Source organism: Chiroxiphia lanceolata, chromosome 7, assembly GCF_009829145.1.
Source record: "Chiroxiphia lanceolata isolate bChiLan1 chromosome 7, bChiLan1.pri, whole genome shotgun sequence".
In the NCBI taxonomy this organism is placed as follows: domain Eukaryota; kingdom Metazoa; phylum Chordata; class Aves; order Passeriformes; family Pipridae; genus Chiroxiphia; species Chiroxiphia lanceolata.
Window position 1 is genome coordinate 29,570,436 of NC_045643.1, and position 21,908 is coordinate 29,592,343.

At 38.9% G+C, this 21,908-nt stretch overlaps 1 protein-coding gene across 2 annotated transcripts in view; it reads left to right on the top strand.

Moving 5' to 3' along the window:
- KALRN (kalirin RhoGEF kinase) overlaps positions 1-21,908 on the top strand; it is a 506,307-nt gene that overhangs the window by 230,865 nt on the left and 253,534 nt on the right. For both annotated transcript variants that reach the window (XM_032693924.1, XM_032693926.1), the window contains exons 8-10: positions 5,092-5,283; positions 11,988-12,119; positions 17,523-17,753. In XM_032693924.1, coding sequence (XP_032549815.1) covers positions 5,092-5,283; positions 11,988-12,119; positions 17,523-17,753 — 555 coding nt within the window. The remainder of the gene's footprint in view (positions 1-5,091; positions 5,284-11,987; positions 12,120-17,522; positions 17,754-21,908) is intronic.

A 21,908-nucleotide genomic window follows, 5' to 3' on the forward strand; every position in this document is an offset into this window, starting at 1 on the left:
TCTTTACACTGTGCCTAGTGTCCTTTAAGCCTGGCATAGGTAATAATAGTTAAAATATTGTCTTCAGTTCCTCTAGAAAATGCACACTCCAAATGTTTATTGGGTCATGCCTTTTGTCGCATGATCTTCCCATACATCTTTATAGGCATGCTGTGACCAAAGCTCCTGCTTGGAAAAACAATTTGTTGCTCTGTTTGTTACAATAATAATTCTTCCTTTTAAATGATCAATGTGGGATGTGGGGAAATCATATATTTGAGGTAATAAACTGTAGTGTGTTATTTTTCTTTCAAATAAGGACCATAGATTATTTTTTTTCCCTGTGATTCAAGGCAATGCTTGTTTTCACTTCAGTTTCAAAATAAATTATGTTAGTCTTTATCACAGCTGTATAATGTTTATACTAAAGCAATAATACTTTACACAAGGATGAATATTTAGCTCGGACCTTTTTTGAGGTATATCAATAGTCTAATAAATCCACTAGAAAACAAAACCCTGGTGTTTCAATATGGCACAAAGCTCTGCACTTGGATACATGGTGTATGTGCCATTTGTTCTGAGTAACTGGAGTTATTCCTGTTGCTTTTGCCTGGACTTTTTTATGCCTGGATCTATTAGCCTCCTTAAAGAATGACTTGCAACTTTGTGTGGGGAATGCATAAAAATGGCAGCATTCAGAGCTGTCATTGCTGCCTATCCTGCAGTCTGACACTACATGGACACCCATGCTGTCCTAAGTCACAATATATTTCAAACACGTTACAGTTATCATGTGAAGGCTAATAGTGTCTGTTGAAAATTCCCAACATCTGTCTGAAATGAATGGTATTTTTCTGTATGTAGGCAGAGCTAAAATGCCATCCAATATTACTCTGCAGTAGGCTACATGTAATGGGCCTTGTTATAGAAACTTAAAGGTCTTAAAGATATCTCATGAGTTTTTTTTGTCACTGAAACATTCTGCTTTGGAGTTATGTGTTAGGTTCATTTCACATATGGTTTCTAAAGTCACAATAACACAGTGTAAACTGGTTATTTTTAAATTTTGTTTTAAAGAACAACTCAACAATCAAATCTCACCTTCAATTAATCTGCAAAACCCTTCTCTAGCAGCCCACCTTTGCTGCTTGCCATCACAACATCTCAACTAGTTCTCTAGGAAATGAGATGAACACAGCCAAATTCCTTGCAGATTTAATGCTTCTCACTCCTCATTTTTCTTTTGTGAGTGTAAGGTATTCTTTTCATAAGTGTATCATAAGAAAGTATTGTTCCAGCTAGGGTTGGAGGTTTTAATTAAGAGGGAAGGTCTCCCAGCATGCCCGTGAGATGATCAGGGCTGAATTACTGTGTTTCCCTGTGGGAGATCATTCCACAATTGAAACTCCACTACTGTCAGTGCTTATTGCTGAGACTGAGGGTTCTTGTCCTGCCGTGTGCTCGGGACCTCAGCAGCGCTTGGTTGTACTGCGGGAACAGCTGCGTGACACACACCGCTGACCAGACTCAAGGCCTTGGTTAGGCAGCAGAAATGGACTAAGAATCGGTGCACAAAGAGGGGTATGTTCACTTGCAAAGCACTGCACAAGGCCTTCCTGAACTGTAAAAGAAATTGTTATGCATCATGATGCCAATGAACGTGTGGGGAAATTTTTATTTTGTTTGCCAGTCTGGTGATTTTTAGAAGGCAAAATTCCCCTTTTTTTGACTAAAGTTTCAAAGCTGAAATAAAGTCAATACCGAATTAACTCCAGCATGTGGAGTGCTTTTGGAAAGTTTGCAAATACATGTAAAATAAAGTTTTTTCAGTGATGAAGGATATATATTATCCAAACATTTGATGTATCCTAGTGTCATGACTACAGAATGTCAACTGAAGTGCTTTTACTTCTATACATCAATATATTATTTTCTAATTGTTTGACCTACTGTGGTCCTATATAGCTTTGCAGTCCTTTCTGGGGACACCTCTATTTTGAAAAAAAGGTGAGGCCTTAGATTAAGTTTAAAGTGAGACTCTTCATGCATCTGATGAAGTGGATTTTCTGAGCTTAAAGGAAAAACAAAGTCACAGACATTAGTCGCTCTATGTAATTTGTATCATATAAAGAAAGATAAGAAGATCTATATAATAGTGACATAGAAAAAAAAATCTCAATTCACTCAGTTTTTAGAGGTGAACAAAGCAGAGGGAAAGGAAGGTTTAACTTTGTGAGATGTCATCAGTTGAATTTTGTCAGCATAGATTTTCCATTTTACTCAGACCATTACACACTGGCAGATAAAGATGAAAAAAAGGTACTTAACAATCTTGTACTTCTTCAAGGTGGAAAACAAATGTCTTGCATTTTGTGAATTGTGGTCAATTAAATGTTTTTCTCTTGAAAGTAAATTATGGAGTGCCTTGAAGCCATACTGCATTTTATATCAATCTGCAACAGAAACCCATATCTTCCAGTTTTCCCAGGGATTTCGTCTTTCCCAGTAATAGTGACATTGAGCAAGCATCCTGAAACTGTAAAATGTCTAGTAGGATGTGCTATCCTGAGTTCCAGTTCTTCAGCCAAATCTTTGCTCTGTCATGTTTTTCTGTGAGACCTTGAACAAATCTTGTATGTCCAAACCCCACTTCAGTGTCTCTGCATCACTGAGATGGGATAAAAAAAATGAAGATAAAGGGTGCGTGTGTCAGGGAAGTGGAGGTATCTCCACTGAACGACTTTTTGGAGCTACAAAGAGCACATCCTGGTTGATACTGGATTGGAATGCTCAGAAACTCAGGCTTGTTCAGAAGGAGGGGCAGGGGAAGCTCAGGGCTCTGTTTCCTGAGCCTGTTCCACTTGGTGCACTAAGAGTGGAGGTGTGAGCAGGTGATTCCCAAACTGCTCCTTGCTTTCTGCTGAAAAAGCTATGGAGTTAGTGAATTGGTACCCTTCCATGAAAAATTCTCATATAGGAAAGAAATTTCATCCTCATCTCTGTATAAAAATACAACAGACATAAAAAACTATAAATGTCTCTGACTTAAAAAACAGACTCTCAGAACATCTGATGTAGTTCAACTAATATTACCTTTACCTTCCTGCTAGTTAACACTGTAGTGAACCAAGGAATTCACAGTTGTTTTCCCATTGCATTGCAGTGGCTGAGGTAATTCTGCAAGGAAAAAAAAAATCAGGATGAAAGCAACCATTTTTTACATGAAATCAAAAACTTCTCCAGCAATTTTTCTTTTCCTTCAAGCACAGCAAAGTTCCATGTCTTGTTTTAACACAATTCATCCAAGTTTTAGCAACTATAGTGTAGCAGTGCAGTCATGCTACACTGCTTTCCACCAGAAGGACTGACCTGAAATATTGCAAAATGATCTTGGTTGAGGCTTAGTCATGAAGACTTTCTGGGAAAAAGGCTTAAATATTTAGTCTGAATTCCAGTTTTTAACCTAGAGGGACACAAAGAAGTGTTTGGCTATGGCTGGTGGTTAAAATTTCAAATCAGAGTATCTTTCTTTAGTGTACCTTAAACTCCAGAACAATTTTGATTGGTTTCTCTAATTGTACTGGAAAAAAAGAAATTCTTTAAAATTAATCTGACAATTTTGGGCCAAGTCCAATTTTTAAGAAAAGGCTTTGTGATCAGGGGAAAAAACACAACTGAAGGCTGAGTATTGCTTTAGATCTGTGTTATTGAGGTGGCAACTTTCACAGTCATGGTTTTACCAAGGAGAGCAGGGTGGCTGTATGGGGTGTGGCTCCATCCTTTTGCCCTTTATCACCTACAGGTATGATGAGTGTACTTCATAGTTATCCCTCACACTTTGCAGACATACTTTGCCCTGCTTTACAACTTAGTTTGGAACTGTGCCTGACTTGGCAGTGCTCTGTTGTGTTTCATGTTTGGATTGGCAGATACCTTTCCACATTGTGCTCCCACTCACTATGATGAGATCCTGCTCCAACATACACTTCCATCTCTGATTTATTATTTGCCCATGAGTAATACTGTTAAAATCATCAGGGCTGTTGTCTGTCCTTGCACATAAGGGTCTTACAGATTCTAGTCTCAGAAATTCCTAAAGCCCTTTTGAAATACTTCATTGAGACAAGAAAGCAGCAGAAAGTCAACACTAGCAAAACATCTGAAATTCTGAGATGTTCCTTTCATCTGGTGAGGAGGAAAGAGAAAGGAAAAGTGCTTACATCAAATGACATTCCAAAAATCTGCAAGACAGTTGTCATTTGTCTTTTGATGGTGCATCTTTGTAAGACATTGTCATGATGGCTATTTATTTTCAGCACTGCATTCCTATGCAGAATGGGGGTATTGTAATGCAATTATATTGCTGTCCACAGTTCAGTTTGAGAAAAAACTGTTCTTCCACTTCTTCAAGGATGAATAAAAACTGTAATGGAAAATTCTTATGAAAGAACAGAAAATATTACCCTTTTAGTGGGCTTTTTGAATCCTTCTAAATGCGGAGTGAAGTTAAATAATATCTCTGCTGGAGAACAGCTTAAAATAGCCTGCAGAAAAGATAACATTTTAACTGAAGCCTATAAGGTAATAGACATTTCTATGGAAACACTTATATGTCTATAGAATATCCTTATGAGCTCTTTTAAATTCTATGAGACTTTTCCATTTGTTGACACTACGTGTCTATAAAGGATTATCAGAGTTCTCAAAGGACAGAAAGCAAACATTTTACTTATGAATACATGGATATAGCATCCAGATATATGAAATAATGCAACAGAAATAATAAAAACATAGAAACAATGAGTAGACCCTAACAGGGGAGTAAATAGGTAAAGTATGGCAAATTAGTTTTACATAAATAAATTCAAGTAGAAGGGGAGATAATAGTGTTAGATAATGGCATAGATGAGCAAAAAGATTCCAAAGGGATGTATTTTTAGAGTGGAAGGTAGTATGCCTGCTATTCTCGCATATTTAAGCAGGTGCTTGATTGCTCTCGCTGAACTGCTTGGCTTTACTCCAGCTGATGGTGTTTGGAATGTGTAATGAAGGCAGAGGGTAGTCACAGTTCTTCCTTCTCTTTATTTATGTGTGCTTTTTAATTTTCAGAACGCCTATGTCAACATCAATCGAATCATGTCTGTTGCGTCCAGGCTCTCCGAGGCAGGCCATTATGCTTCCCAGCAAATTAAACAAATATCCAGCCAACTGGATCAAGAGTGGAAGAGTTTTGCTGCAGCTCTGGATGAGCGCAGCACCATCTTAGCCATGTCTGCTGTCTTTCACCAGAAAGCTGAACAGGTGAGTTGCTTTTGTGAGTGGCAAAACGATCCACTGCTACGTTGATAATGATGATGCTGCAATTATTACTTGATGGCCTTTGGCTTATGTGCAGAGAGGTTTAGAGCCTTGTTCCTAGTGGCTCAGTCTCTCAAAAACAAATAGTAACATTTCCACCCCAAAAACGGCCCATGTTCCCTGATGGGTAAGAAATTATGTTTTCACTTTAATAATGAGGAGTGTGATCATGAATGAAGTGCAATAGTGCAATAACAAGCTGTTTTGTTTCTATTGCCTAATATTTCGTTGGTGCTGTGGATAAATTCAGGATTATTATGGTCAGTAAGACAGTATGTATCTGCACCCATATGTATATGTGCTATGTGCACAGGAATGTTCACACATAGGGCATAGATCCATACCAGCAGACAATTTCTAGGAGCCAAAGAACATTATTGTTAATGAAGCTTACAGAATTCATTCTAACAGTTACTCTTGCAGTGCTCTCCATAGCCCTAGACTTTATTAGACCTCAATAAGTAGAGATTTCAGAGACAGGAACATCCAAGAAAATTTTCCATGTCCCTGAACTCTGGTTTGTGTGTTTAACAACTACCAGAATGATTCCATAATTCGTAGCTACAAAAGATTTAAAATACGTCAGTGAATAAACCTTCCGATTTTTTTGCACCTAAACCAGGTCCACCTAATGATGATGGCTCAACATCGATCATATGTTGATTACATTCATTTTCCAGTGACAAAGACTGCTTTGGAGCTCTTTTCAGTGTTGTTGTTTGCTTGTTTTTCCAAGTGGTTAATATCAAGGCTACCAAGTGGGTGTTCTTGGTGTTTATAAAATGACCCATACCTGAAGCATCTGAAGAAGAAATTGTGAGATAAGCCAGAAACTGTGCCTCTTAAGCCAGAATTTATGTATAGAAAAGGTTAGCTCAGAGAGTAAAGATTTTCCTTATTGTTTGTTTCTGACTGTAGAATTATAATGGATTTTTCTTTATTCTGTGTTTCCTACTGACAACAGGACATAGCATAGAGCAATTACTCACCCTACTGGGCACTTACTCATGTAAGCACACTCTGTGCCTCTGATGGGACTGATACTCAAAGAAGATTCCCAGTACAAAAACTTTCATCTCCTTACAATAGGTACTGTAGTGTTTAGGAGTAGTCTTCGTGTTAATAATTGTCAATCATCATGTATTCATAAAGAAAACTCAAAAAAAGAACTTATATCCAGTCTATAGTCACAATGAAAATGTTTAAGGTTTATTATGAATTAGTTATTTCTTCTTTGCGTGGTTTAGGATTGGATGTTTTTGTTTTTTTTTTTTAATAAGTGATCCCCTATTTTTCCAAAGTGTCAGTCTTGTGAGCTACTTATGAGGTATTGTACAGCATGAAAGGCAATAAAACAGAAAACTGCACTGAACTGTCTCTGAAACTAAAGGTGACTATTTTTTGTCTTCTTGCCTTTTGAATACTCTCGAAGTGGGTATTTTGCCTCAGCCTTAACTTGAAAAAGAGCCACAGTAATGTCACTTTCAGCTTTGGGTCTTCCTTCTTTACAGTTGTATGGATGGGTCTGAAAAACCCAGTCCTGCCTTGGCATCTCCTCACAACAAATTGAAGTTTGTGCTGTCTGACAGAAGCAAGTCTCATATTACTAACAGACAATTTGCTAATTGTGATAGCAGTTGCTCCTTACTTGCAGTAAGAGAAAATTCAGTGTAAGATAAATGCTGATGTGAAACCTGTGAACTCAGATTGCTGCAAAAAAGAAATGTGGGTGTCAGTGTGTCCATGAGCCAGGAATAAAATTTCAGCCCTGCCTTAGTAACTTTGGTAAAATAAACGAATGACCTGAAGGCTAATAATTTAGTCATATGACCTCTGTATAGTATAAATAGTGAGGTGTTTGAGATTTGGTTTATAACAGTGTTATCTATCCAACATTCATTCAATATGTGATTTTTTATTATTTCACATCACGCAGGGTTTGGTTTTTTAAACTTAATTCAGGGCTTCATTATTTTACAATAAATAAGGCTTAAATCTATGAAGCAAAGATGTAGATAAACCCATTATTTCCTCTGTTGCAGATCAAATCTGTTTTTGCTCCCTTTGTTCTGTCAGTAAGGGTAATCTTGTTGTGGATCCAACCATTTCTCCCACAGTGTACCCCTGCTTCCCTCGCACAGATCTGATGTGCAGATTGCCTTTTTCTCCACTGTGATAAGCTGCTACAGTCTCTTTGTTCCTTCCTTCCTATTGATTGAAGTTCTCTGTGATACCAACAGGAAGTGAGTCTATTAGGACCATAATCTTCCAGCCTTTTGCACATCCCAACCTGCAAGGAAGTTGTTGGTTTGGAACAGAGATTTTTGCAAAGCTCTACAATTTGTATAACATGCAAGCTGAGCAGGAAGAAACTTGTTTTTCGAGGTCTCTTCCTAAAGACCCCACACAGAAAACTGCACAGAATACAATTTGTCTGGCTTGGAAGGATGAAAGGCTGAGTCAATCCTGCTGGGAATTGAGCCTCACATCTGTCTTCATGTGCCTCAGAATCACATTGCTTTCCTGGCTCTTATTGCAGATACATGTGGCATTTTGAATGGGACTCAGCTGAATGGATTCCTGGATGAAAGCTTTTTTTTTTAATTATTTTTCTTTTTCCCTTTTTTTTTTTTTGTGGGTGTGCACACACCTGTGTCTTCCTTAGTTTTTTTAAGCACAACCTGTACATACTAAGCCATCATCAAGAAAACAGCAAAGAAAAGGAAAAAATGGAAGAAAGAAAACAAACCAAACCATTCCAAATTAGCCTCCAGCCAGGGATCCTTCAACACGTGTGTCTGATCAAAAGCCAGTAAACTAAACTCCAAACAACTACTATGTCCAAGTCAGGGTACCATTCAGCAGATTCACTGGAGGTGTTTCCCAAATGTCCTATAATTCCACCTGGTACAAATCTCTTGATTGTTTATTTTTTCTTCTTTCCTCTTTCTGTTGTTTTTTTTTTTTTTCTTTTTCCCTCCCTTTCAAGTGCTAACATGGAGATATTCTAGTGCAAAAGAGAATCTGCTTCTGTATGTTTAGGTTTGTCTGAGCTATTCAAAGTTGCAAAAGAACATGGCACAATGTGTCTTATCTCACTGCGATTTCAAGAGAACTGTGCTGATTTACTCCAGATGAGATTCCAGCTCCCTAACTGCCAGATGGGGGAAGCACACATACCAGGTGTCCTCCCCTGCTTGGATGTAATCTCTGAAAGCGTGCTAAATTGTTCATAAGATGTTCACTGTACAGATCCTGTCAGAATGAACAAATTAATGTTTTCAATCGGCTGAGAGATCTCAGCCAATTAATTCTGGGTCAGAATTCTACCCTCAGAAGTGCACAAGTAGAGGTAGCAGGTGTTAGGTGCACATACTAGACATTTATGCTGATTCTCAGAAAACTGACCCCTGGCCATTTGTTTCATATTACTTTACTCCCCAACCAGGAAGACTACTGTTCTCATCTCTCATTTCTGCCCAGATCTGTCTAAGCACACCCTCAGCTCCCCTATATGAGGAAAGGAAATGAAAAAGAGAGGAAAAGAAAATAGGGAGGAAGAACTTAATGAAAGGGAGAAAAGGAAAATCCAGTTGATATCTACGAGATACAGGCATAAGATCAAAATAACTTCTGCATTAGACAGGGAAATTCCAGAAACAGCAACAGGAAATATGGAATTAGCCTCATACAAAAAAATCAGGGTATCAAGAGGTATTAAAAGTCACTGAGGAAAGTGGCTTCTTGGCCTTCTTCCCACCTTTCCCCACAGCCATTCTGGAGCATGAAGGCACATTAGAGTTTTGTTCTAAATTTTCTGGGTCCTAGGAGAACCACCCTGGTTATTTTGCAGCTTCCACACAGAGGCCTAGCAAGCGGTAGAACTGTGCATATCTGTGGAGAAATACAGAGTACAAAATGTCTGAGCTGTGCTTTGGAGCAACCATGTGACACAGCACAGCAGTCCCCGAGGAAAGTTAATAAGAAGTGGTCTGAGAATACGTTATTACCGGCTAGAATCTGCATACACAATTTGCAACTTAGGTGAATAGGTTGTGAGTCAGGAATAAGTGTAGGTCATTACTTTAAAGTTACTTTTGGATTGGATCAGAGGCACAAAGATACCCTATGGACTTCTTTATTTTTGGGGAGAAATTTTTCTCAATCTTTCCTGAAGCCTTGAAACGCACAGACAATTATTATTTCAAATCACATTTAAGCAGTTTTTATGTTCCCAACAGGAGATATTCTAGTCAATAGACTAACTATAAATTTAAGCATTCAATTTAAATGGTACTGATTATCCAGTGGACAGTAATGGCTCGTGTTCCAAACTAACAGTTAGTAATTTATAATTTTAAATGCAACTTCTTCCAACTGATTCAAGTGGTGATTTTTTGATGTGAATATGCTTCTAGCATGAAGGGTTACATTGAACTAAGCTTTTTGTGTCTGCCACAGTGTGTGACAAATAATAAAAATGAACATAGCTACATTTCTCAAAATACCCAAATCAATAGTCCTATGCCATGAACTAACACTTTGCAAAAATCCTTAAAAAAACCCCTGCTCTGCGTACGTGACCCTACATACACAGCACAGACCACTTTGCATTGTTTCAAGATATCAGAGTAAAGCATTCACAGGCTGAATCTCTTAAAACTTTTTAAACCAGATGATGTCAACTGCTCCTCTAGATGCAGAAGTAAAATTAACAAAGTAATTGATGTGACATTGTCTATATACAGCAGATCAATGCCAGACAACATGGTGGACATGTGGTTTATGCATCGGATCTTCTTGAGACTTCTCCCACCTACTGTGCAAATCACAGTCTGGGGATACGGCAATAGATGAGTTACATGACTACAAGAGCTTTTACTAAAATTGGTAGAATTCTGCAGTTTTGATAAAAGCCATAACAGTGTGATTCCAGCAGCAGGAGCACTGGTCTATAAGTTATAAAGGTCTTTTGTTCATTGTTTCAATCAAGAGGTTCATGGAACATCCCCAAAAGGGACTGATCTCGGCTCCGTGCTCTTACACTGCATAGGAAATTATGTGAATTCCACCGCCTTGGCACAAACTACGATGACTTCAGCTCTGTGCAGGGGTGTTTGGGGATTTCATCTGAACAGATTCGACAGATTGTAAGTCAAACCAATCCGAGAGAACCTGCCATCCTTTCCTCTAGTCTTCTGGAAAGCATAGTTGTCCCTGGTAGATTTGTACTTTGTAGACAGGAATGTTTTGGAATTACTCTTTGTCACTGCATCTTTGTGCACTGAAGTGTTTACAATGCAAACACTTTATATCCTTGATTACACAGCAGCATGGTGAATAGCTTTACAGTACTAATAAAAGAGGATACTGATGCCAGAGTTGAATTGGAATTTTTTGCTTTGAATCTCATAGCAATCCATGCTGCAAGTACTTTACTAACAAGCCACAGGTGAACTCTTCAGGAATGGATAAAACTGTGATCCTGGAGTGGTTTTGTGGCATTATACATTCATCCTACAGGGCACTGCATCTGTTATATAATTAGCTGTTCTTTTTTATAAATAGCCCAAAGTATGGCAGGCTGGTTTAACAGAAAAATGGAGGAAGAGAAAACATTAATGAGAAGTAATGAGGTGGCACCAGACAGCTAGTATGGGCAAAATACGAACATGTGTGCTGTGTCATTGAACTAAGCCCTGATTAAAAGAAAAACAGGATGGGAACCTTAGAGACTAAATTCCTCTTTTTTTTTGCAGAACAGGCAGCACACAGGAGAGCTTCCCCAATTTGTTCTGCCAAAGTGCATGAGCACTACTCTGGAGGCCTTTAAGAGTGGAAACATATTTTTTTTCCACCCCTTTGCTCCGCAAAGTGCTCGGTTTCTGGCTGGCTGTTAAGGCTTCCAACCAAGGTGCTAAACCATATCAATTGCAATGGCATTGCCTTTTTTCTTTTTCTTCCTTTTCATGGATATCTGCCCACTGGCTGCCTAGCAGTCATCAGATGGTAATGGTATCTGATCACTGCTGATCTGGGCCAGAAGAACATGTGAGACCCAGGGGGTTAAAGCCTTGGTATCCTATTAGCAATCCCACTGAGCTGGACCAGGATTGGGAACTCCTTCAATACAGACTGTCCATCTTTCACTGAAATGAATGTCAGAAGTGATTTTAATGGGAGTTTTCTGTTGCTCAAATGAGTAGTGTTCAGGACAGGTAAATGACTGAGGGAAGACTGACAGATGAGACAACGCCAGAAACAGCTGGAGCTGTCACCGTGTCCTTTTGTGCTTCATGCTGATGGTTTTTTCTAAACATGCTGCAGCCTCCCTTTTTGGATTGCAATATTGTGGCCTCCCTGCATGGTATGTGAAGACTTTTAGAAGGTGTGTTTGCTGAGCCTGGTTAAATGAGCATTTGTTTTTAATCCAGAAGGAACAAAAAACATGCCTTTGGATCTGGGTGTCCCTCAAGTACTGAGGAGGTGACAGGTACGCGCTGTTCCAAGGTGCCCAAAAGGACTCTTTTATAATTGTTATGTTTTTCTCAGTTGTTGCTGCAGACATATGTGGCACTCTACAAAGTTTTCTGATGTTGATGACATGTTGTTCTGTGTCACTGTTACTCATGGTTCCTGGAATTCAGTTCCTTTCAGGTGTGGATGCCTGGTGCAAAATGTGCAGTGACGGAGGCCTGCCCTCAGAAATGCAAGACCTGGAACTGGCCATCCACCACCACCAGACCCTCTATGAGCAAGTAACACAGGCCTACACAGAGGTATGTGCTTCCCAGAGAAAATGTGAGTATCTGTTAAGTGATAACAGACATCCGACTGCATTTAGGAGCGTAGCTTTTCTAAATGAAGTAGGTTCTGGTTTCCATTTCTGCAACTCTTTCATGGAGTTAGACCTGTAGTAGGTGACTCCCAGCAATCTGCTTGTAAGGACAGAACAAAAGGACAAATCTGAAGGACAAACCCCATACAGAAATAAAATCTAGAACCAGTGTTAGCACCCAAAGAAGAGCCATTTCACTGCCTTTGCTGAACTGGGAACCCTTTTAAGCCACCAGCAACTTTACTACTTTTGCTTTCTTCCTGTGCATGAGTCCAGGCTAGATCTAGCAAGGGTATGCTGATGGCACACAGCATGCCAAAGGGTTTTTCCTTTAATATACAACATCAAAGACATGTGAGGTCCTAAGTGCAATGAATTTTGCAAAAGACCGTGCTTTAGACAGAATCTAGAGTCATTTAGACTGAAAAAGATCCTTAAAATCATGAGTCCAACCTGCAAATTACCCTGGAGGTAGGAATCCATATATGTTATCTGTTGTATTCTGTTAAACATGTGTCCAGGACTCAGGTTTGTTGGAAAGTAAACGTCAAAAATACCTGAACACTTGGTTTTATTTGCATTTCTCATTTCCCTGTACTGTTTTAAGCTTGACTGCCTTGCTGGCTATGAAGGGATTTTGCTCCTTGCAGTTTTGTAAGCTGGACTAGAGGACTGTGGTAGTGTTTGCTATACTTAGTAAGTCACCAAGTGAAGACTACATAACAGAATGTAGCAGCTCTCCTACATGCCCAGCCCTTATTCTGGTCATCATGGCCTTGTAAGAATCTATAGTATAAAACAGAAGAGCAACTGATTTGCTCTTCTAGGCTTGGTGGTTGGCACTCACACATACAGAGTGCAGTTGTGCAGATACCTTGATGATAAATATAAGGAATGTTAGATAAAAACCTCTTCTTTCCCAAATGCCTGCAAGAATTTGAGAGTTAGTCAATTAGAATGAGGAAGTCTGGGTTGCAATGACAAAGGATGCTTCCTTATTCAGTCCTTAGGCTTCTTGGGAACAGTGAATTGTGTGAGCAAAGACAGAACAGTCTTGTTGACCTCTAGTTGCAACTATGAATTTCATACAAATGCCCAGTCAGGTGAAACTAAGTTTTTTAGGTTGCATTTAAAAATATTTCAAAAAACTATGTCATATTGGGTTTAAATAAAAAATAATAATGTTTGAAGCTGGCATTTTGTTTATAAGCCCCAATCTTAGATTTTGTGAAATCAAAATTTGTTTAAAGCTCATTACCAAAAGTAACTGTCAACATCCATATTGCTTTTGCTGATGCTTCCTCAGAAAGCTATAATTAGTCACAAACACAGCTGTTTAAAACATCTCTATACTATTTTACTAATAAGTAAATTTTTAAATGGTATGTAGAATTGCCAGAAAGATTACAGTCTTTCATTTCAGAAATGTTCATCCTTTTTCCCACAGATATGTGGTAAGGTGAAGAGTCTTAGGAGTCCTGCCTCCTATCCACATGCCTGTTCTCCAGTCTATATAATGCCCCTTCTCATAGAAAACAATGTCTCTTCCCTCAAAGCTCTCTATGATAGGATGAAAACCTTAGCATTTTCTTTCCTTTTCATTGTCATTGAAAACCCCTGTTTCTATTTTCCTGCAGTCACTGAAAATCTCTGTTTCTATTTCTATAATTCTGAAAGATTTGAAATAAGAGTAATCATTCCTTGAAATAACCATTTAATATGGATATTTAATAGGATACTAGCTAACATTTAATATGTTATGGGCCTATTATGTTCTCTTACAGAGTATAACAAAGCAGTTCGAATTCACTTCAGTAACCTAAGAGCCACCCAAAGATTCTTAGGAAGGATCTTAGGAAGATTCTTTTTATCCATCTTGCCATAATTGTAGTCATAATTATTTGTCTCATTTCCTTTATTAAGCTTGAGTGAAGCTCAGAACTAGTGGAGGTGGAGATCATGGATGTGGTATGCAAACCACATCTAAGAAATCTCCTGCACTATACCAAGCTGCTGGCAGAACAGGCCTTCTTCCTTTGAAGAACTTAGTTGTGGCCTTGCTTTTCTTTTGGGTAGAGCAGGGCTGGAGGGAGGAGAGGCACACAAGATGTATGCCTTTGGCAGCTTTCCCTCTTGCAAGGAGATCTCCTCTTGATTTCTCTAGCCAGGGTGTATTTATGTTGCTCAACCAGTGTTTCTTGTGGATGAGGAGACAAAATCAGGACATCTCTACTGAGGACTGCACTGCTGGGATAAAGATAAGGTTAGGAGGGAAAGAAAGGTTTTCTCCAGTTATGGTTGACGGTAAGAGCATCTTGTTCACTGTGACATAACTGCTCTCCACTCTCTGTTCCTAAAGGCATGATATATTCACTCTAAAACCCATTTTTTTTTCCCCAGTGCCAATCGTAGCTATTTCACAGATGGCACTATTAGTCCAGCCACTTGCAAGGCTCTGGAAGTCTTTCTTACCCTCTTTATGGGATATCTGCAGATTTTAACTTATTCCCTAATTATGTATAAGGCATCCATGGAGACTATTCCACTAGCACAATAAAATCTGTTTTTTGCTTCACCCAACGTCACATAACTTTTGCATTCTGCCCATCCTTCTCCTACCATGAAGCCAAAATGCAGGAATATCACCAGATGACAGGAGTGTATATGTGTGTCGTGTCAGGTAATGAACTAAAGAGATTTGTTGATTTATTTTTACAGTTATAAGGAGAAGAAGGAAATGACTGCAAGAGCACAGTAGGTAGCTTCTCAATTTGTGAAGCTGCTCCCTTCCTTTCTGAAATGTGTTCAATTGGAGAACTCTGAGAGCACAAACCTTCTGAACTTATTGATGGGGAATGCAGTAATATTTACAACAAAAACACTTTTGGAAAATGAAGTTTTTAAGCCAAAGAATTTCAGAGCTGCAGAAGATATGAAACCCTGGAATATGTATGTAATCCTTGTGAATACTGCATACTGCTGGTTACCTCATGGTCACCGTGCTCCTTGCCATATATTTAGTCCAGTATGACAGGACAGGCATGTAAATTGGAGAGCACTGGAGCACTTCTAGTAGCCTCCAGTTTGTATTAATGATTATTGGCAGGACAACAGAAGCCCTTAAAGTCTGGTTTTTGTCTCTGGCTGTGCAGAGAATAACTGGAAGGCTATGCCCATCAGGGAAAAATCATAACTTGTAGTCTCTGAGGCTTTTTAAACAGACAGCAGAAACAAATTGCCATGCAAGAGATCAAAGCCTACATCCTGTAGAAGAGAAAGGAGTAAGAGACAATGCAGAAGCTGTAGGTATTAATAGATCTATATTACGGCACAAACTTTCCAGGAAAGTTGTCCTGAGTAAAGCATGTCTGTCATATTTTCTATGCATTCTCTGCAGTCAGGGCAAACCTTTGAACCTGCATTGTTAGTCCCAATTCTGCTGTGATTGCTATTAGTGTAAATCAGCAGGGACTATACTAAAACCGTTGTACCACCACCGAGGGACTGATTCAGACCAACTGTAATCCCAGAGCCCAGTAACAGGAGCATACTGAACATAGACAGTGAATTTTAGCCAGTGCAAAGAGGGAGTTTCTAATAAGCTGCACCCAAATGTGTCCATAGCCTTGGTTTCCTGTTCCCAGTGATTAAGTTGCTGCTGATTGTCTTCCCACAGATAAAATAGGATGTACTATGCCTTATCTCTTTACCTGTCTAGAAGCTGCTTCTTCCTGAGTATCAGATAATACCATATCCATAATCTTGCCGAGGTAACACCTGTGCCTCAGTGTTTCCTCCTAAAGTCCTCCCTCATATCACCACTATCCACTATTGCTGTTCCCTCTGTGACTCCAGAAGGCACCAGCATGTGAAAATTGTTCCAGCTGATCTTCAGCAGCAGCTGAATTTAGTAGGAAAGCCACTCCCTATGGACTGGCCAGTTATTTCTGGATCTTATTTCAAATTGCCTTGAATATTTAAAAAAATCTACGAGGATTTGCCTAAGCCCACCCAGCAGTCATAAATATGATGAGATTTGACTCCAGTTTTTGCCAGTATAAATCTCAAAGGGTCTCTTGATTTCTTTGAAAATGCACCAGATACACACTGCAGCAACAGACTGGGATGTGGCATGACTTGCCAAAAAAATACCCAAAAAGTTTGGGTATTTAAGGATATTTACTACATTTGAACAAGCAACTTATAATACAGAAACAAATGAGACTTGGAATCCTTGAGATGTGTTTTAACTTTGACTGATAATGTTCAAAATTTAAACTAGATGAAAAACATTCATTAATCTATTCCCTGGCAAGATTGGTAATTGTGATTGCATAGAAATAAAAACACTTTTCAGAAAATCTTGTCATTTTCATTGCAGTTTGTTTTAGAGTGAAAAGAAAAAATTGAACCAGGAAAAGAGAGGGATTCCAAGAGCGTCCTCATTTACCATTTCTGTTGAAAAAAATATTTTAATTTTGTAACCTGCAACTGAAAAATATTTCAAAAAGCCATTTCTAGAGAACCAGTGCATGCACACACTTTTTAATAGCAATTTGGTTTTTATGGTTCCATTTTTCATATTGCCCCTGCAATATGAAAATGCTCCAGGAATGTTCCAGGAAAAAATTCTGGCATAAAAAATCTGTCATTTTTTTTTTTTTTAATTCTCAAATGCCTTTGCATCTGTAAATGTATTTTAATATTCTCAAAAAAGGTTACACGTGGCTGGCTTTACATTAGCTAGCCAGCTGTAGTCCTTTGAAAATGGAGACCATAGGTCCCTCTGAGCTATTCCTGGGGAAGAAAAGAATCACTGTCATATACTAATTTATTTTTCACTGCCACTAAATGAAAATAAATGAAATACAGAATGGAATGTCACACTTCTCAACGTGGAGACATACTTAGTAATCCTTCGAAGAAAGGACTCTCCTTTATCATACAGAATACGAATGACTCTGCCATCTGTGGTTTTCTTAAAATGCCACCTCCTCACAGAAATAGGCCTGCTACTGCAAATGCCACCTGTCACTAGCCAGGATATGTCAAAGATTTTCAGTGCCCGAGTGTCAGAATGTAACATAGCCTTGGGATGTGTGTGTGCAGTCCCAGCAGTGCAGTACCTCTGCTCCTGCTGAGTGACACAGCAGGCTCACTAGGAAGCAAAGGCAAGTGCTGAATGTGTAAGTACAAGTCAAAAAGAGATGTGATGAGGTCTTTCTTCCTTTTTGACTTAAATAAGGAAAACACACGGGGGAAAAATAATGAGCTAGAATGTTCTCTGTTGGCTACTGGATGTTTAAGTATCAGTGCAGTGAAGTAGACCTATTTCTTCACTCAGGTGAGCCAGGATGGAAAAGCCTTGCTGGATGTTCTACAGCGTCCCCTGAGCCCTGGGAATTCTGAATCCCTCACTGCTACTGCAAACTACTCCAAGGCTGTTCACCAGGTGTTGGATGTGGTACATGAAGTCCTGCATCATCAACGGCGCCTAGAAAGCATCTGGCAACACAGAAAGGTCCGGCTACATCAAAGGCTGCAGCTCTGTGTGTTCCAGCAGGATGTTCAACAGGTAATATCACTACTAAAAGAGATAAAAAATGACCATTTCTTTTCAGCCTGTAAAGATTGGTGACTCATCTAGAGGCTATTCCCATAACCAAGATTTCACAGGCAGCTCTATGTATGCTAAAATCCTAATTCACCTTTCAGTACCTCTCTGTTTCACGTTGGCAATCATCAGTCAGTCCATTGATTATTGATCAGTCCATTCCCCATAAGGAATGTGACATTATTTTCAGTGTTCAGTTTTTCACAAGTGAGCAATTAGCTGTAGGTGCTCTACTGTTTCTGAGAAAGTGATGTTTAATAAAAAAAAAAGAATTTCAAGTGTAAAAAGCCATTGAACTGTGGTGTATTTCACTCTCCTGTGAGGAAACAACATAGACATTTTAGTGGTGGTGTTTAGATCATCTTTAGATGTTGCTGTGCTATGAGTTTGCTGGCTGCAATGAACTTCACACCCCAATGTTCCGAGCCCATCTCACAGAGGTACAGTGTATAGGGTACAGGCTCACCTCTGAGAACTTGGGCTCCAGGTGAATAACTTTTCTCTCCCAGAGGAATCCACATGAATACCAGCACAACAGCATAAGTGACAGTAGGTGTGAGATGCCATGTTTTTAGCTGCCTAATATGCAAGCACAATCAACAGATGTTACAGGGCTCCGCTCATTCAGGATGGTGTGGTTTGTTAATGGGCCCCATTACAGCCCGAAGCAGATGCTGGTGGCAATATGGTACTTGCTTAAATGAAGAGCCTGAATGCTGTAATCATGTTTATGGAGCATTCTAATGTCCCTGGGGTTCTTTATGTCATTGCCTTCCTCCACGTGAAAAATGACGCGGAGACAGAGCAACAAAATTGTCACAAGCAAAATAGACATGAACCAACAAGGGGAGGGGACAGGCAACTTTTATTCAACATGCAAATCTGGGGTCCTGTTAGTGGCACAATTGGAATGCACCAGCACAACTGCAGCTGTAGATGTCCTTTGCAAATATGTATGACCATTTCTTTGGCAGTCTTGAAAAGTTTGCCATTATTTCTACCTGCCTAATTTTTCCTCTAAACCCACAAAAATATTCATGCCGTATATATATATAACTAAAACTGGGACTGAATGTAGTGAATGCTTAATTTAAGCAACTTTGCTTTCATTATATGTCAACAAACATGCTGCATGGTAATGAAATTCATAAGCTATATATTAAATAGGGAATGTACTTGGAATTCAGGATACTTTCAGCAAACTATACAAAGTTAATACAGTTTTAGGGTTACAATCTCAAAAATCAAGGGTTGTAAATTCTAATGCTTTTGTGATTTTTCTAATTGTGGTATATAATGTCAATAAGAATCCATATTATCTTAGATATTCTTCATTCCCTACAGTGATTTACACTTTTTTTCACTCTTTCCAAACCAAAACTTGCTCTCTTACATCTTCTGAATTCAGTAGAAGTGTTTATGAGATTCATTCCTAAAACCCATTCAGACTTTTACTCTCCACATATACAAGGCAATGAGGCTGTGTCACTGGGTTTCAGAAGGAACAGGTCTCTCGTATGTACCGTGACTTTTGGTGAGAGGAAAAGAAAGAAGCAGTAAGAGTCACTGGAGCACCATTGCTTTAGAGAGCAATACTCTGTGTGAGTTCTGTTGGCAGCAGTCTTTCCAAATTTTTCTCTTAATGGGTAGTTATTATCTGGGAAGCAACAACTTAATGACAGACGTCTTTCCATCCTAGCACACACTGGAGGCATCTCTTTGTCCTACTTAGAAAGCAGAGAGGAAGAGATGAATCATTCTGTTCACTAAACATCTGTACTATTCAAGATAAATGCTTTGTAACTCATAAATGAAATTATCAGCTAAATGTGAAATATGAATTGTAGATTCCGTGAGGAGGAGGAAGATATCTGAGGAAGTTGATGAGGGCTTTGAAAATAAACACCTGTATATTTGTTGTGCAATTCCTATTATGCTTATTTTGTTAATGCCCATCAGTTGGCAGATGAAGCTCTCTACCTGTATGTTTTCACTAAAGATATGCAGCATTTATCTGTAATAATTTCTTGACTTGTCAAAATTTAATAACCTTAACTGAGTTCTTCCTGGTTCAAGTCTAAAATGAAAATATGTGGGAGAACAAATCGTGACAGGAGAGCTTAGAGTTTATTAGAATTTGCTGTCTTCTAGACAGGTAATCATACAGCGTAGTTTCTCTAAGGAAGATACTCCCCTTTCCACCCAGCTCAAAATTAAATGTGCTCTCAGAGATGCAGTCTTCCCTGTCAGGATGTCCCGTGGCTCACACTCTCCAGCTGTTGGCTAGTGCAGTAAAAATTCTGGTGAAAGATGATCTCTCTGTCAGAACTTTCACTCCCTCACTTGTTCATCTATACCTTTCTCTTCATGTCACCTGTTCTGTGTCAATCTCGTTTTAAAAGTGGATGTGAATAGGGACAGGTTTTGTTGTTTTGCACGTTCTTAATACAGACTCAAATATTATTTTGCATCTTCTCAGTCTGCTATTAGCAGCTTTTAATAGCGATTAATAGCTTTTGGGAAAGACACATCTCCAAGAAGAGATTCTTATGGATCCTGAGAGATCAATAATTCCTCATCTAACTACTCTAGTTAGTCTTGCCAGAGGGATCAAGTATTTGGGCATCAATATCAAGTGTTCACATAGAGGCCTTGCAAAACTAATTAGCTGGATGAAGGCTTTATGTAGGCCAAGTGTGTGCCATTTGGACTGGATTTAAGGGTTAAGATATGTTAAACAGGGCTCATTCATATAATTCCTGGCATACTCTGCACCATTTGCAAGGCCAGACTACATGCTGTATGTACTAATGGCAGGTCAGGGCTGTGTTCTCAGATAGTTTCACACTGTCAAGGAAATACTTCTGAATCTAGCTGGGTTTTAGTTTGAACTGCACAAAATCCTTACAGTCACAGCATAATCAAAATACATGTTGTGCTGTAGAAAAAAACCAGTGTAAACACTATGGATTGACAGGTTACAATATTAATGTAAGAAATGTTATGCTATAAAATATCATTAGAAATAACCATTACTTCACACCATCAGACATTTTACAAGACTGTTTACTATTATACTGTGTATTAATACAATGACATCCATTTGCACATGTGAACCAAGGTAAATAATGGAGTGCTAAGGGCAATGAGTAATGAATATACAGTGTTTTAAAGAAGGAAAGAAAGTAAATGGCATGAAACTGCATTTGCAGCCTTTGCAGGAAGTAGAGCACCATTCACACAAAAGCAATAGCAGTTAAGACAATTTGTGAGCTGTTATGAGGCTCTACACAGGCAGGAACTGACAAGGAACTCTTTTAACACTAAAAGTATTTAGGATCATTATAAAAATGTTGGGTTGCTAAGTGTGTAAAATACTTCATTGCTTCAGTTGCTTTTTAGAAGTTCTCGGGTTTCAGATAGGGAAGAGCTACAGTGTTTGATCCTTTTAGAACACAGCTGTGGGAAGAGGTGATGAGATTCTGTCCTGCAGGGGAGGAAAAAAAATCCCTTTGGCATTCACACTGGTATTTTATAATTGCTGCAGATTCTTCAATTTTTGTTACCTTTTCCCTTTTCCCTCTCTCTGCTCTGGGTCTTCCCCTTCTGCAGACGATTTACCAGCAAATTAACACCATTTCCATCGCTGTTGAGATTTGAAATTGTTCTCATGTAGGCTCAAATTTCCACTGCTTTGCACTGTTAGATTCTGATTTATCCTGCCAGCCTCTGCATGCATCTCTCCATGCATCTGATATGTTCCCTTTGCCCCCATGAACATCAACACTCTGAAGCAGCAAGAGTAGGATAAGGGTTGTACCACAAGCAGATGTTACCATGCAGCCTTAGAAAGAGCTGAAGTAAGTTTATAAGGCTGTTCTGCACCTCATTGCCTCCCCATCCCATTTGTTTCATATGGGCAAGAATTTCATCTGAATTCTCTACTTTATAAGAAACTCATTCAAGAGAAGTTGTAAAGCCTGAAGCATACCTGTTAAAATAGAAGGAAAATGGAGACCCATTAGATGCATTATTGAAATGGTCTGGGCAAACCTTGAACTTGGTATTTTAACACACTTTCATGGCAGAATAGTCAAAGTGCTACTCTCATTCTAC